At 42.7% G+C, this 16,288-nt stretch overlaps 1 protein-coding gene across 1 annotated transcript; it reads right to left on the bottom strand.

Moving 5' to 3' along the window:
* Nucleotides 1-6,316: 6,316 nt before the first annotated feature.
* LOC137853560 (mitochondrial amidoxime reducing component 2-like) lies at nt 6,317-15,268 on the bottom strand. The gene is made up of 7 exons (XM_068676044.1): nt 14,953-15,268; nt 14,698-14,871; nt 11,910-12,072; nt 10,413-10,553; nt 9,341-9,402; nt 9,181-9,252; nt 6,317-8,655 (listed from the first exon to the last, which is right to left on the bottom strand). The coding sequence occupies exons 1-7, from the start codon at nt 15,219-15,221 to the stop codon at nt 8,529-8,531; spliced, it is 1,008 nt and encodes a 335-aa protein (XP_068532145.1). The 5' UTR covers nt 15,222-15,268; the 3' UTR covers nt 6,317-8,528.
* Nucleotides 15,269-16,288: the final 1,020 nt, after the last annotated feature.

The raw sequence follows: 16,288 nt of genomic DNA, 5'->3' as shown, positions 1-16,288 counted from the left end.
GAAAGTTTATCATAAAATTTTAGACTAAACAGCTCACATTAAAAAACAAACAAACAAACAAAAAAACTACAACAACAACAACAAAAAGCAGAGATCTGAAGAGGAAGCAACCAGGCTTAAGGTGACAAATCCCTGTAGTGTTGTTCACGTAAAAGATGCTGAAGAAAGGAGAAAGGCAAAGAACACCTGTAGCAGCACACGGAGATCTCAAGTCAAATTCTACTCACCTTATTTAAGTGAAATGCTTCTTTTGGGTAGACTTGTGCGGTGTCAAGAGTTGGACTTGATGATCCTTAAGGGTCCCTTCCAACTCAGGATATTCTATGATTCTATGATTTATTTCCAGGTTTCTTGCATATATTAGACATAGGGTTTCTTAGGGCTAACAAAACTTAACATGACATGGTTCAAAGAAGATAACTAAAAATGCCAGTGATTAAGGCAGAGAGTAGACAAATGAAGAGCTACTGAAATGTGGAACATCTCAGGAATCACAGAAAACACAAACAAGGAGTGAGTCACTCTAAAAGTAATTTCCAGTGAAAACTGAGGGTGAAAATGTACCATATTGTGCTGCAAGTTTTGACAAGTACAAATGAAAACTGCAATGAATCAATATGTGTTTGTTGTGCTCTCTGAATATGTTAGACTAATTCAGTTTTTCATTGTTTCCACAGACCACAAATGCCCTAGTATTTTTGTTTGTTTGTTTGTGTTTTGTTGTTTCCAGAAGGTGAAAGAAGATTTCAACAATGATCTAAATTGCTTTTGCCTGTCCATTCTTTGCACAGAATGTTGTATCCAAAGTTATCTGTTCCAGCATAGGCAGGAATTAGCATGCTTTAATGATGTAAAATGTCAGATGTATCATGTAAATTGCTGAACCTATAGGGTACAATGCTTTAAGCACCTTTCCAGGCCATGCCCACTGTGCAATACCCATGTTTGCATTTTACTTACATCCCCTGAAGACCATTTCTATGTGGGAGGATGCATTAGCACAGGATGACATGTTTTTATAATCAGGGAAGAGGGATGTTCTCTAGGAGGCTCCCACGTCTGTTCTGCCAGCAGCCATGGGAGAGGACATCATGACAGGAGGTGCTGCACACAGCAAGTTTATAGGCTAAATTAGCAAACAAACAAGCAAGCAAGCAAACAAACAAAAGGAACAGAACAAGGAGGCTGGAAAGGACCAAGATAAATCATCCAATTTACTGTCTGCAGCAAGGGAATACGTTGTTTCAGAGCATGGCTTGTCCAGCTTGTCCTTAAATATCCCCAACAGCAAAACCTCTCCCAAAGCCTGTGCAATCTGTTCCAGCTTCTTCTCTGTCTTTGCCACTCAATGGTTTTCCCGACTGATGCAGAACCTGGACAAATGGCTACCCACATGCAAGGCTGCTGTGTGTACAGGTCTGCTTGAAGAGTACATCATGTAACACTTTCCCATCTGTTAATGATCTCCTGGACCACAGCCTGTAACAATGAAATTCAGTGGTCTCAGGTTATGCCAGGGGAGGTCCCTGCAGGAGCCTGGTGGAAACCTGCTGGTGGTTGGCATTTCAGGACAAGGCTGTATTTATGACCATGGCCTCACCCTTTGCTTCACAAAGGCCTTTGTTGAGAAACAGGTGTCTTAACAGAGATAATATATGCTAAAAGTTTGGCTGTTTTAGTATGCTCAGCCTAAAACTGCACCAGCACTGTATCTCCAGCTCCTCTCCCAGGCTGCTCAGGCAGCTGCAGCTGAAGCACAGCTGGGGCAGAAGGGTCACGCGGGAGGGCTGAGGGTCCCCGTGACATCCCACTGCCCCGAGAGCTACACAAGCAACTGGATGGAGAGCCACCACAGGTCCAAGGCATGTGCTCAACCTGCAAAAATGATGACTGAATACTCAGATGCACTAAGGGATGCGTTAGTGTGTCTGAGGCTGGACATTTAGAAAAAGCTTCCTTTAAGGTCCTTTGCACCAGATGTTTTCTGGTTACTAAGGCCGGAGAAACAAATTAAGGGGAAAATTACGCCAAGAAAAATATAAGAAAGAAAAATAAAAGACTTGTTCTAAAGTTTCAAAAGCTAATTATCACAAGGAAACAACTTCATACAGGGCTGGGACAAGACGTACCATTGTGCTGTATTTCACTGACGCCAGCACACTTTTAGTCCCAGAGACTGACCAAAAGTGATGACTCCATTTTGAGTGGAAATCTGCCAGGGAAGATTAAAAAAAAAAAATCCATGGAGGCATCTATAATAGGTTGTGGTGAGAATCAAATAATAGCAAGCTAGGGAACCTTCACATTTTGCAGGAATGGAGCTTCCAGTCCTTACACAAGTTAAACATCATTCAAAAGGATTTTCTCATGGGGAAAAGTAAGCAATCAGGAATGGAAATAAAGTAGAAATTATTATTATGATGCCAACTTGAGATTTGTTTGGGGCTGGCAAGCCTGACAAAAACAAAGTACCTGATTATAAATGCAAACCATGCCATCTTGATATAAAAGTTGATTGCTTGTGCATGCAATGCTAAATATGCATACATACGTATATATGTAGGCACACACTGTATAAACAGCTGACTACAACAAGGGTTTAAGAGTGAAGGAAATACAATGTCCCTATTACATTACCCCCAATGAAGAAAGAAAAAAGGATGGGGGGTAATTGAATTGCTTTTTCAAAAATGCATTTTGTGGAGAATTTTTTGATTTTGTCACTTATGGGAGATCATGTAGACTACACATTGACACTTTGCAAGTAAACCCCAGACAAATCCAAAAACATTGTCTGAGGCCTATTATAAACGCTGCAATATAATCTTTTATTATTATTATTTTATTTTTATTTAGAATAAACACACTTAGTATAACTGCAGTTATAGTCAGACTCACTTTCGGGCATGCCTACCCCTCTTTCCAATTTATGCATCTTGATGTCTTCTAATCTGGCTCCAAATCCACTTTGACAGATCCCTCTAGATGACTGGTTAAAATACACTGACCTCTCCCACTTGGATTTATGGAGGATATATTAAATAGCATCTGTCAGAAGACCCTTCAGAAAGGGCAGAGACATACATGTATACTTTATCCAAATGTACTGCACTTAAAAAGGGCAAACAATCCCAGTGGGACCAGTGAGGGCAGAAATTATTATAGTAGCTAATAGATTTAAATATAGTCTCTTCCCTTTAGAAGTAGCTGGCATCAACTATATTTATTTATGTAGAAAGTTCAGTGGAGGGGGACAGTCAGAGGAATGCAAGACAAGCACTGGTATCCCAAGGACCGCAGAAGATGCTCAGAACTTTTTAGGAAAGCACAATTTTGGTACAAAGATGCTGGTATATGGCTGTTATAATTACATATACTAAGGATAGGTCTCAACTTGTTGATCAGCAATGAGGCTTTTCTACTGCTTGGAGGCATTAGGAACTTTTTCATAATAAACCAAACAAAACACAGTTGCTCCCAGAACAGGTACTCCCTGAAGGCACAGCCAGCATTGCCACCTTGTTTAGCAGATGAAGGGTTCCTTCGCAAGGAGGGAGATCACAGAATCATAGAACCGTCTACGTTGGAAAAAATCTTCAAGATCACCAGGTCCTACCATCAACCTGACCTTTTGAGTCCCTTCATTTAAACTATGTCCCTTAGTGCCATATCTGCACACCTCTTAAACGCCTCTGGAAATGGGAACTCCACCACCTCCCTGAGCAGCCTGTTCCAGTACTTGACCCTCCCTGTGAATGAATTTTTTTGTAATGTCCAACCTAAATGACCTCTGGTGCAGCTTGAGCAGTAAATGCAGCTTCTTCAATCACTTCTGGGGCTGTGCAGATACTTTTCTCAGAAGCCTGAAAGGATCAGATGTTTTTCCAGACTTTCTACAGCGAAGTTTAGCTTGATGGACCTATCTGGCTTCCTGGTACTCTTCCAGGAGTAGCTCTCACATAGCAGCTCTCACGCCACCCCATTAGTATGTTTGTGACTCACCAGGATACATTTCTGAACACGAGAGCATGAGCTGGAGAGTAAGTTCTGCTAAAGGCCAGGTGGCTTGGGATGCGGTAAACCATTGTCTGACAGCTTTAGGCCTATCAAACAAATGTAGGAATAAAGGAGAGCTGAGAGAAAGTTCGTGTCTCCTGTCACTTGAGCTAATTGGAATTAAAGTGGTATTCTGCTCTGCCTTACTCTGCTCTGTCCAAGGAGCATGGAGTTAATATTGACCACCAAACCACACAAGTGTAATCACAGTGAAAGATTCCTATTCTGGGACCAGATCAGGAGCTCCAGCTTTACCTTTGAAGTGATCTAGGACGCTGTTGGCACTCTTGATCTCTCCCATGATCTTTTTCATTGTGGCCTTTGATCGTTTACTACAAACCTGAAGTTTTCATAGCATAATGGGAAGTGCCCAGTGGTACGTGGACACAGATAAAGCACACATTCCCCGAGTCTGAATTTAATACCTATTGCTTTGTTTCTGACAGAGAAAAATAGACTTTGTGACCCAGCTGATTTTAATTCAGCCCTACACTTCTATGAGTGAAATCTTGGTAAAATGAAGTTAAGAGATTCAGCCATCACTTTTGATTTATGTCACGGCAGGAGAGGGAGGTCTGTCAAAAATAACTATCCATGAGTCAGTCCATATAATTGTGCTCACTGTGACTGTAGCATTATCCTGGTTTCAGCTGAGATAATTTTCTTTGGAGTGGCTGGTATGGTGCTGTGTTTTGTGTTTAGGAGAAAAATAACGTTGCTAACACACCAGTGTTTTAGTTGTTATAGAGCAGCGCTTACACTAAGTTAAAGGCTTTTGAGCTTCTCATACTGCCCTGGTCAGAGAGACCAGGGGTGCACAAGAAGCTGTGAGGGGACGGAACCAGGACACCTGACCCCAACTGGCCCAAGGGATATTCCATACCATATGATATCATGCTGAACAATTAATATGGGAGCGAAGGGCAGTTGCTTTTTGGGGACTGGCCAAGTGGTTAGCAATTGTGGTATTCATCACTTGTTTTGTATCATCCTTTATTACCATTATTATCCCTTTCTTTTCTGTCCTATTAAACTCTTTTTTATCTCAACCCGTGAGTTTCACTGTTCTTTTCCCTGATTCCTTCCCCCATCCTGCTGCATGGACAGGGACTGAAGAGAGAGAGCGGCTGTGTGGTGTTTAGCTGCCTGCTGGGTTAAACCACAACACGCATCATCCTTCAGAAGCTTTGGAAGACGTTATCTCAATCAATAATAAAGGGAGCTATTGTTTTTGGAGTTCAACAGCAAAGAGGCTATGAGGGTTAGTGCTTCGATGAAGCACAGTACCAGCACTGCTCTGCAATGCTGTAGGAAAAGCAAGATTTCAGTCAGCTAGGAGCCTAACGCATATGGTCCAAAAGCAAACAGAGATGCTCTAGCCTTACAGTCAGAAAAACTTGATTCCTACCCCAGCTCTTCACAAAGACATGTCACAGCCTTCATTGAGTCTATAGCCTGAACAGGTAGGAGAAAATTCATTTAGCTAAGTCTGAAGTTAGTCTTCAGCCCTGCAGCTGCCTAGTACATCTTCTTACAGATCTCCAAGTGAGAATAAGACAATTTAAGGTACTAGAAAAGATAAGGAATGAACTCTTTCTGGCAATCCTTTTTAAAACCTTTGCTACTTAAGAGTCACAAAAGCCAGGAACCTCTTTTCTTCCTATAGGGAACTGGAGCAATGCCTTTAAAGGACCTTTTTTTTTCTCCTTAAGATGCAGAAATAGAGTTCTTTCTCTTTTCCTGGTCAAGTTTTAACTTAAGATGTACCCAAATCGAACCCTAAGCAACCACGAAATTTCTGCCTGCAAGGAATGTTCTCCAATGTCAGTTTTCTGCAAGAATTACACTAGCCCAAAAAATGCTGTAAACCAGGATTTGACTTCATGCTTCAGGCATATTTCCTATTTCACATCTCTTGACTTGAGTATACTACTTTCCTGCTTTCAAATGAATTGGCCCTGTTCTTGTATGTCTGTGGAGAAAAGATGATGGTCTGTAAACATCTTTTCCATAATCTAAAATCATAGGGTTGTGAAGCTGAGCCTGCTGACTACTCACATCTCACGGTTCTGCTTTCTTATGCATGGGGGTGGTTTCCTCTGATTAACTGGGTATTTTCTTGAACTTTGTAGTAAGATTGAAAAAATAAAGATTGAAAGAAAAAACAATTATGTATGAGCTCCGGTAAACAGCACCAGAAGTAAAATATGAAAAAGGAAAACACAGAAAAAACATTCACAAATTTCACACCTTACAATGGTTACAATTCAATAGAAGTTTATACTTGTGTTTTTTTCTCTACAGTTAAAAAATAATCAAACATCTTTAAGTGCACAATTAAAAAAAATAGTTTTATGATTTACATGTTTTTCAAATTTCTAAATGGCTTTAGTGAAATCAAATACAATTTCTAAAGTTACAACAGTACAACATTCATATGAGGATGTTTATATTGCAATGTTAATTAGGTACCCTCTCCAGCTCCCATCTATGTCCCTCTTTCATCACATAATTGATTTCAGTGTCAATTGTCAAATCTGTTATACTCAGACGCATACCTGGTTTAGGATTCTAAATTCTTCTAAGGGCCTTTTACAGGGTGAATCGGGGTTTTAGATCTATGGCATTTTCCTAATAGGAACACAGATGCAGTTTCTCATTGAAAAGACAGCCCCATTTGAAAAGTAGTCCAATCAGTGAACAATCAAAGTCCAATCAACAAGATGCAATGCAATCTATACCACACAATGCATTACGTAACTCCTAAAGTGATGATAGAACCAGGATGAAGAAGTACACTTGGCTAGAGGCTATATTCAGCTCTTGTTCCTTCCACTTCTTTGACTTAATGAAAAAGACACACTCTTAACTAATTGCTTTGGCAGGCCAGCAGGCTGTCTTTGATTAATATTATTAGGAATTCCACAATGTTTCAGCCTTTGATATTCATGATTTTCAGTATATGCTTTTTTCAAATGAACCTCAGGATTACTTTCCTTTTATAAGACGATGCTTGTTCTCTCGCTTCTCCCACTAGCTGCTGCATTAGGCATAATAACGCACAAGTATGCAACATGTAGACCTAGCTGGGCACTTGTATGTCCACTGCTAATAAAAGGCTATTTGGAACAACTCTGAGTTCATGAATAATAGAAAACTACCTTCCCCATATGCTTGCTTCATGTTTTTACCACATACACCTATCTGAATTTGCTCAAAGGCACAAGAGCTTTTCATTTTACAGGTCTGAGCTGTAAACATGCAGCAAAATTCCCATTTCATATTCACAGTACAAAACAAAGATTCTAAACACCAAATTAGGTCATTATTTGTCCTTCACACTCAATTAAATTCCTCTTTTTTGCTAGTTCAACAATCTTTCTAGACCTAGCAACCCATAACAAAGCAACAGGCAGCCAAGCATTTGAAAAATGGCAGGCTTGGATTTTGTTTTCTTCATAATTATATTTAAAGAAAAGATCCTACTGCCATCACCCTACTAATTTCTTCCCTCTACCAACCCCTATTTGTTTTATGCAATATAAAATATAGTAAAAAACATAATTATTTGACATTTGGTTAGAACAGGGAGGGAGAAATCCAAATGCATTATGCATAATGTTAACACACTCCGTCTAAAACTGCAGCTTCCCAAATGTCTGCTCAGTGCTATCTGGCACTGAAAATCTATTTTTTTCCTCTCCCCTGATGTATAAAGCTTTACTTCTCTACACATCCAGATCCCTTTGGTCTAAATCTTGCAGAAGCAGCCTAACTTTCTATAGAAAGAGATTCACTTAGTCAAACAAATCACTACTTTACAGCTGAGCCGATACAGTATGCTTCATAGGAGAAAAAAAAAAAATCATTCAAATTCTTTCAAGCACAAGTCATAAAATAAATGAGCCTATAGTCTTACAGTTTTCCCACCTATAGACCAGAGGAGCGTTCAGTCAGCTCACAAAGCTTCTCCTTCTGATATTGCTCCAATCTCAAAAGACAAAAGCAATCTTCTGCAAACGACTGCAGAATAAGTAACGCGGGAGCTCCATGATCAACATATGCATTTTATGCTTGCAATGACTGTTTTTGTGGTTCTTTGTAGGCACTGAATGTATCTAATACATGATGCAAAGCCCTTGTAAATAACTTTGGATTCTGACATCAAGCTTGACACAAAATTTTATGAGGTGTAATAAAGTAGTGCTGTCAAGTCTGTCTTGGATTAGACTCTCCTCTAACACATCCTGCAGAAAAAATAAAGATTTGTTTGCTACATGTGTGCTACTAGATGATTATGATCTGAAGTGACTGACAGCTCATAGCCTCAAAGACCTCCCGCACCTTACAAAGGAACATAGTATTAAAAATATTGCAAGAGATAAGAAAAAGTTATGTCAGTGACTGTGTTCACAAAGAAAAAGAAAAATATGGTGAAGTGAAAAGTCATCTTCTGATAAAAACATCCCTCACTACTGGACCATCTTGTACACAGGGTCTCCAACTTGAATTGTTCCAGTTTTGTCAACAGCAAAGTATCTTCCAAAGAGAGGGCTGGATTTGTAAATGTGTCGCTCAGATGGATCACATAAGCGGTAACTGCAGAGAGAGAATACTTTTTTAGAATCAATGGTAGCAAATCCTAAATATCAAGGTATCAGTGGTGAGAGTGAGGACATATGAACAGTCACCATATTACACTACAAACTAAATAAATACTATAATTATAGAGAACTAAGCAGTTCAAATAGAGAGAAAGAACCTGATTGAATTCATGGGTCCACGTATATAATACACATACAGAAGATATTTTAAAAAGAAATGCTGAAGTTGCTAAGTTAGACCTTTAAATACCTTAAATTTCTGTTACGCCAAGCATTCTCACTAGTACTGATGAAAGAGGCAGAGAATGTAAAGTTTGCAAGTAAGAAGAGAGAACTTCCTGAATTTTCTTACTATATAGAATTGCATAAAGTAGAACAGAAGCCAATACACACATAACTTTACACTGCATTATTACATCCTGCACATACTTCAAAGCACTTTTAAAACATCAGCCCAGCATCTGTTGGATCTAACCTAAATCCAATCCCACAGCCTGAGACACACTGGTATTTTTACAACCTTTTCAATGTTTCCAGGGGCTCCTTCCTGTCCAGGACCCCAGTGTCTGGGTTAACAGTTGTTAAAATACACCTGCAATTACAGACAGCACCACATCAGTAACAGCTTCTGATTATAAATCTCTGTCCACCTACATAAAGTAACGGTCTCAAATATTTACCTTGCACAGCACACTGTCCCCTTCATTTCCACACTGCCAATAAGAATGTCCTCCCACGTGTCCTGAGGGAAAGAAAATATTAAGCACAGATTAGACACATGCACATACAACCATTCTTCTAGGAGTGGCACAGTCATTCTTAAAGAGGCTCTACCATTCCAAATGGTCACCTTCACTTGCACCTTGAAGTAAGTGCGGTTATATTATGGGACAATTTTAATGAAAATCTACATACAATGTTGTCCCGACATTCATCCAATCCATGACCCACCAGTAATTACATCTGGAAAGAAAGATATGTAGGTAACAAATCCCATTCTGCAGCATGCACTTGCCTGAACTTAAAGCAAGTTTATTGAAACTGTGCATGTGATAATCTGATCTGTGACCTCTGCAAGTCACTACTTCAGCAGTAAGAAATTTTTTAGTGAAATTAAGTTTTCACTTCTCTGCACAAGCTTAACATTGCAACCCTTCTTGGGAGACCCATTTTCATTTTTAGGAACTTCACAGATTGGGGAATTACCAGATCTATCCAGAGCAAGCTCTTTGGAAAAAGGGAATATGATGTCAAAACACTTAAATGCCATTGTCATCTGTTCACTTCATCACCAGATACCTTCACAGATGGGGCTTTTTGAACTACCAGAATATAGTCAGAGGTGTAGTGTTGGTGCTGCAGAATCACAATGGTCAGTTTTACTCTTGTGCCAAAGACTATCGGACATCACACTCACAATTTACTAACTGTTCATTTGTACCTTTAATCTGATTAATGACAGCATGCATAGCTTTCCTTACTTCACACTTGAAAGTGAGCTTTCATTAGCAGTCCGCCACTTATTTCTTCCTTTGCTAAACTAATTAAGTATTCACAGACCTGTTTCCTCCCTCTGTGCTTCGCATGCAAGTGAGCAGAAGTATCTCTCTGGAATCCAGCTGTATATCACCAAACAGCAGCTTTCCTCATCCTTGTTGGCAACATCCCCCAAGGAAACCGTTTAAAAAAAAAAAAAAAAAAAAAAAAAACACACACCCACGCCTTCAAAAAGACATTTAAGAGTTATTTTACCTCCTCAAATGCATTGCAACCTGTCACAAAAATATTCGGTCTGAAGTTCTGTATCTTAACTTTCTTCTCCAGTCTGGTATTTAAGTCGTCCAGTGAAGCTTCTGAGATGATCAAGACCGGGCTACAGTCAGGATAGGCAACCTACATAAACAAACACCAAAAAATGCAAGGCTGCTGTAAGAACATGGGTGTGAAGTTGGCAGAACTACTGAACAGCAAAAGGACTGATATGTTGGAACCGGTGACCACATATTAGCCTGGCAGTGTTAGGCTACTGCATTCAGATTTTAATTTTGATGGAAGGATGTTAGCAAGTAAAACACTTGCCCTTTCCTATTTCAGTAACTGCCACAACTTTTCTTTGCTCAAACTGTAAAATTAAACTTCTATTTATAGAATGAAGCTGAAATTATATAAGCTGCTGCAACTTCTTACAAACTGATATTGTATGCACACCCCAGACATTTATGCTAGGTGTTACAGACAGAGTTAAATATATCAGTACAGCATGCTGTGGCAAGCTTTGAAGGATACCGATTTGTTTATGGATCTGCTAAACTTATATGGTCAACTATAATTGACTAACTGAATTCTTCTCTGCTTCTTCTATTCTTCATGCTAGGATTCCTGAATGCCTCCCCTCTTAATCTGACACACCATATGCTGAAACCATTAGTCTTCTGTACCCGTCTCAGTTACATGATAAATGCATATGCATGAGAATCCAGAACAGGTTATATACTTTTTCTCCTTTGTGCAACAACAAGCACTACACCAATGTCCTATAGATAAAAACATCACGAGAATAATGTAAGGCATTCACAAATTGTACTTCCTTAAAAAGTATGCACTCATCAGGGAGAATTCACTCCATCTTCATACAGGAGCTGTGTTCAGACAAGGACATCAGTAGCTCCGATAATACAGACATCTGAGCATGGTAACTCCCTTCCTATGTTATCGTTATCTAATATCACATCTTCAAGCTTCTTACCACAGAAAGATGGAGATGAAACCTCTGTAACCCTTTCTGGATGGTAATTCCTAGGACTGTAACTATAGACACTGGGGTTGAATGTTGTCCCTTTAAATAAACTATGAGGTAATACAACTTACATCAGTAAACTCCTAGACCTCACAAGGGATACTACATGGAAGTTTTCTATACAATACAGGTTATAACTCCAAAACACCTTTAAAAACATAATTTTCTTCCATTCTCTGAGTCACAAAAGGAATGGTATTTAAATCTGCAGCTCTTCTTTAAATGTCGGTGTCAAACTCTAGCTGTGAGTGGTCAACAGCTTGGAACAAATCTAAGGTAAAATTAAAGCAAGTAATTTCATCATAAAAAAGGAAAACATTCACATGGTTTAAGTATATGATATAAACATTGCTAAAATGGGCTCATCACAAACAACTGAATGTGCGGATTTGGTGGCTGGGGAAGGAAACAATGAGAAGAAAGTAATTCTGAGAACAAGAACATTCATTTACCTCATCTGTGGTTCGGAAAAGGTCTATTACGTCCTTTGACTTTCTTGGCACCATGGAAGGCTCAAAGTGCACCAGTCGATAGGGCTCCGAATTCAGGAAAGAGGTGATCCACCGAGCCACTTCATCTCCACAGTCCCTGCCTTGAATATCCAGTCCAAACAACCTGAAGGATAAGACATATCAGCAATCTAGTTGTAAAACCAAAGACTCAAGCATGCTTATTATTTAAAAGTAAGCATCCCATTTTAATAGTATAAGCTAGATACATTTAACAAACTGCCTGAATTAGTGAGGCAGAAGCTGGTTTCTGGATTTGGAACAAGGATCATTTCCAGCGTGCAATCTTGTGGCAACTTGTCTTGGAAGCTAAGTAGCGTGGACATGGCCAGACAGCAACAGTTGGTGAAAGAACGAGCCATGAACAGACTAGGTGCTCAGAGCTTAAAAAAAAAAGTCTATTCTTGCATTTGTGTGTGACTAACAACAAAAGATCTCGGCCCAGAAATCAACTGAAATGTAATTAATTTGCAAAAATGAACACTGTGGTGAGGTTAGTCACTGTAATTAGCACTTGCTGATGTCCTTGACTGTTAGGGAAGCTTTTGTTCAAATTTTAGTGCTGTAAAAATTTACCCAGAGCTGAGTGAAACTCTGCTGCCTAACACACCGCTTCAGCTTAGATTCTGACACGGATTAATAAATTTGCATGTGCTGTAATTATTTTTTTACTATAAAGCAGCAATGAACACCTTATTGCTGAGGCTGCAAAATAGGATGTTAAAACCTGGTGTTCACACATTCCTCAAAAAAAATCCAACCAAAGCAAATCACACACTACATCTAGACCACTTGAGGATCAGCCTGTCAGCACATGAGGCAGAGCACAAAGCAGTGTAAATTTCAGCCCTTGTTCTTAGCAAGACACTTCCCCAAAAACTAGCTGTCCCCTGAAAAGTCTCTGGAAGGTGTTTTTTGTTTGTTTGTTTGTTTTTTTCCCACACCACACAAATCTATGTTAAGAATAACAACAAAAGGATATATGTCAGCTTTGCATAAGGCTGCTGGCAAGACCTCACCCCATTGAGAACTGGCAACAAACAACTAATCCAACAAGCAAAGCTCAAGCCTAAGACACTGAGCTGTACACTAGGAGAGGTTAAAGATTTATAATGGAAGCAAAGTCCATGGTGCACAAAAATCCACTGGCAGCACAATGCAAAACAAGTTTACGCCAGGAACGCTCTCCTGGCACACAAGGTAAACCTCAGCTCAATCTTCCACTAAACTTCCACAACAGTTATGGATAAGTTAATACGGTCTTCACAGTAGTGATTTTGACCCAAGTACACTGCAGTTTCTTCTACCTGTGTGATTATGTACTGAACGGATTAAAGTACGTAGATGCCCAGGCAGCTCATCTAGCTTGGCCCAGCTCCTAGGGTACATCTTCTTTCTGCTCGCATCTCACGGGCATGCTCTCCTCACCCATGGGTAGGCTGCAGGCTTCATGCAGTGATGGCTAGCAGTAGGCTTCTGCTGCCAGAAAGATTAATTTTGTTTCACCTACAGTATAACTGCCCCTGCAAAAGGAGCTACTGACAGCTCACTCCTACTTACTTTCTGTCTTTTCAGAAACACCCAGGTGTGTGCAGGCACCCAAACACTTGAAATGGCTGTGTGTCCTGCTCAGCCAAGCCCCCAGCTCTTTGGGGTACTCCTGTGGCTGTCAGGAAAACTCAGCACAGGAGTACCCGTAAAGCAGCCCTGCCGCTCAGCAATGTCTGCATGACATCTGTTCTCACCCAATAACTCCAAAAGCCACATCCCTGCTCTGTTTGCTGGAATCCTCACACGGGCTCTGTGGCACAGGTGGCGGTGAAATGCCACTGCCCAAGACAGCACCTGCTCCCTTCTCTCAGTCGCTGCCTGCCTGGGGGCTGGCATGAAGCAGCTTCCAACAGCACTGTTTTCCACCTCAGAAGCAGATCTATACTGATTAACTCAGGGGTTTAGGGATCCATGGGAACACTGCAATCACAGCTTTAAGTATCACGCCACGTACCAACAGGCACAGATGAAGAACACAGAGGCTTCTTAACCAGAGAGCTGCAAAATATCCCTAATGCGTTATCTGCGTGAATGGAAACCATGCCTATTCAGTCCTACACTCACCTCCCCCAAACACAGGGCTTTTAGACACCCAAGTAAAACCTGCAGCTGGACTTACAGGCTACAGATAAAGCCTACACAGCCTTTTGCAGCCGGACGCCCTGTCGCGTTGCCTCAGCTCCAAACTCCTGGGCACAAGCCATTACCCATACCAAGGCCTGGCAGTTTTTCATTGCTGAAATATGCTTAGTCTACTTAAATCTTTTCCTAACAAGTTTTAGAAAGCTGTGTGTGCGTTTGACATGCGTGTCACCGCCTGGCACACGCACGTTACAGAGGTAACGCGTGACCAAGGCTTTGAGGTGCAATTATCCAAGCGGGAAGTCAACATCGGTGAGCAAACACGCCGCGGCACGGAGACTGGAGATCACGGTTTATGGTCTGTGGCTACTGCGTTATCTCTCCCAATATTTATTTGTGCCGCCGCGTAGCAGATTAAAATTAAAGCACTTGTTACAGCAGTTAGCCTTTGGGGTAACACGCAGCACCTGCAAATTCCTGAATAAGAAACCACCGGCTGTTGCCCAGACTTTAAAGGCAAGGCGTACAAGAGAGGGGCAGGCTATAACCAGGGAGAGGGGACGAAGCAGGAGCCCCCCCAGCCTCCCTACCCCCGTACCTGCAGTTCCGCACCGGGTTTTTCCTGGGGAGCCTGACGGGCAGCCGCAGCGGCTCCATGCCGGGGGCGCTGAGGGCCAGGCAGCCATTCTCGCAGCCGACCGAGACGAGGACGAGCCGGGGCTCCTGGCGGGCGGTGACCATGTGCCCGTCCTCCTTGGTCACCAGCCAGAACCTGCAGCGCGGGGGGCGCGCAGAGCCTCAGGACCGGGCTGCCCGGCGGCTCCCCGCCCCGCACCGCCCCGCTCCCCCCTACCTGTCCCGCAGCTCCCCGCTCTGCAGCCCCATCGGCGTCACCTGCGCCCGCGGCACGGCCACCCCCCGGCACGACTTCACGGGGTACACGAAGAGGCTCGACACCGTCCCCACACGCTGCAGCCGGGCTGGGCGGCGGCGGCGGCGCCCCGCGGCCCAGCGCCAAGCCCCCAGCAGGGCGCCCAGCGCCAGGGCCGCCGCCGCCGCCCACAGCCAGCCCGCACGGGGCCCCCGCAGCACCGGGCCCGCAGCCCCCCACGGCCCGCTCATGGCGCCCAGGCCGCACGCGAGGACGGGGACGGGGACGGGGACGGGATGGGGGCGGTGAGGGGAGGTGCGGGGCCGCCCCCTTCCGCCATGGGGCCGCTCAGCCCTCACAGCGCCTCCCCTGCCCGCTGCTCCCGCTGCGGGGCTGCGTCCCCCTGCTGTGTGTGCCCTTCCCAGGGCTCTGCCAAATGCCTTGAAAGTCCTTCTCACACTGCTTCGCTGAGGGAATTGGTCCCTGCAGGGCCCTCTGGGAGGATGTTGGTTCTCCATAGGGACGCTTAAAGTCCGACCACCGATGGAGCTCCCTTGTGCTGCTCTTCAGTGCTCTCCTGCTGACCCATGACCCTCTTCTAGGCATCTATCGCTGACACTGGCAGTGAGGAGTGGGATGGTTAAAGGTTCCCCTGCCCCGGCAGCTTTTCTGCAAAGCCCTCTTCACCAGCTTGCCAAGCCTGTGACCAAAAATGCTCTTCCCCTTCTTTGACAGGTGGCCCCCAGCAGACCGGGTTTCTCAAAGCAAGTCCCATGGTCTAAGTAGTCAGACCCCTGCTGCAACACCAGTCCTGTAGCCATTTGTTGGTTTGCCAGGTTTAAATGGTCCTTGCAAACCCCTTCCCTTTAACCATGAGGACTGATGAAAAAACTACCCCTGCTCCTGAGTCCCTTGCCACTGTAACTCTTCTTGATACTCCTCAGACTGCTCTGGGCTGTATCACTGGTGCCCATGTGAAACAGCAGCAGGGGATGTAGCTAGCCTTTCCTAGAGGTTGCATATGAATTTGAAGGAAAAAAAATATCTCTAAATCCAATAAGGACTTTAAACTTGTTCTCTAAATCTGCCAACCTGGTCCCTAGTGAGATTTTGTTCAGACCAGCTCTGACAAGCAGCTGTCACATTCAGCTCTGACTCTTGAAGACTATGACACGGAGGAGCTTAAGGAGGAATAACAGAAGGCGGCAGCATCTGCATAATCTCTCCTGTTGTGATGCAGGGGATGTAAATTTAGATCTGTCTGCAGAGAGCATGGTCATGGCATAATGTTTCAGGTAAAGACTGCAGCCTTTGAGAA

Source organism: Anas acuta, chromosome 3, assembly GCF_963932015.1.
Source record: "Anas acuta chromosome 3, bAnaAcu1.1, whole genome shotgun sequence".
Classification (NCBI taxonomy): Eukaryota; Metazoa; Chordata; class Aves; order Anseriformes; family Anatidae; genus Anas; species Anas acuta.
Note: the sequence above shows the minus strand (reverse complement) of the source record. Positions and strands in the feature narration are given on the sequence as shown.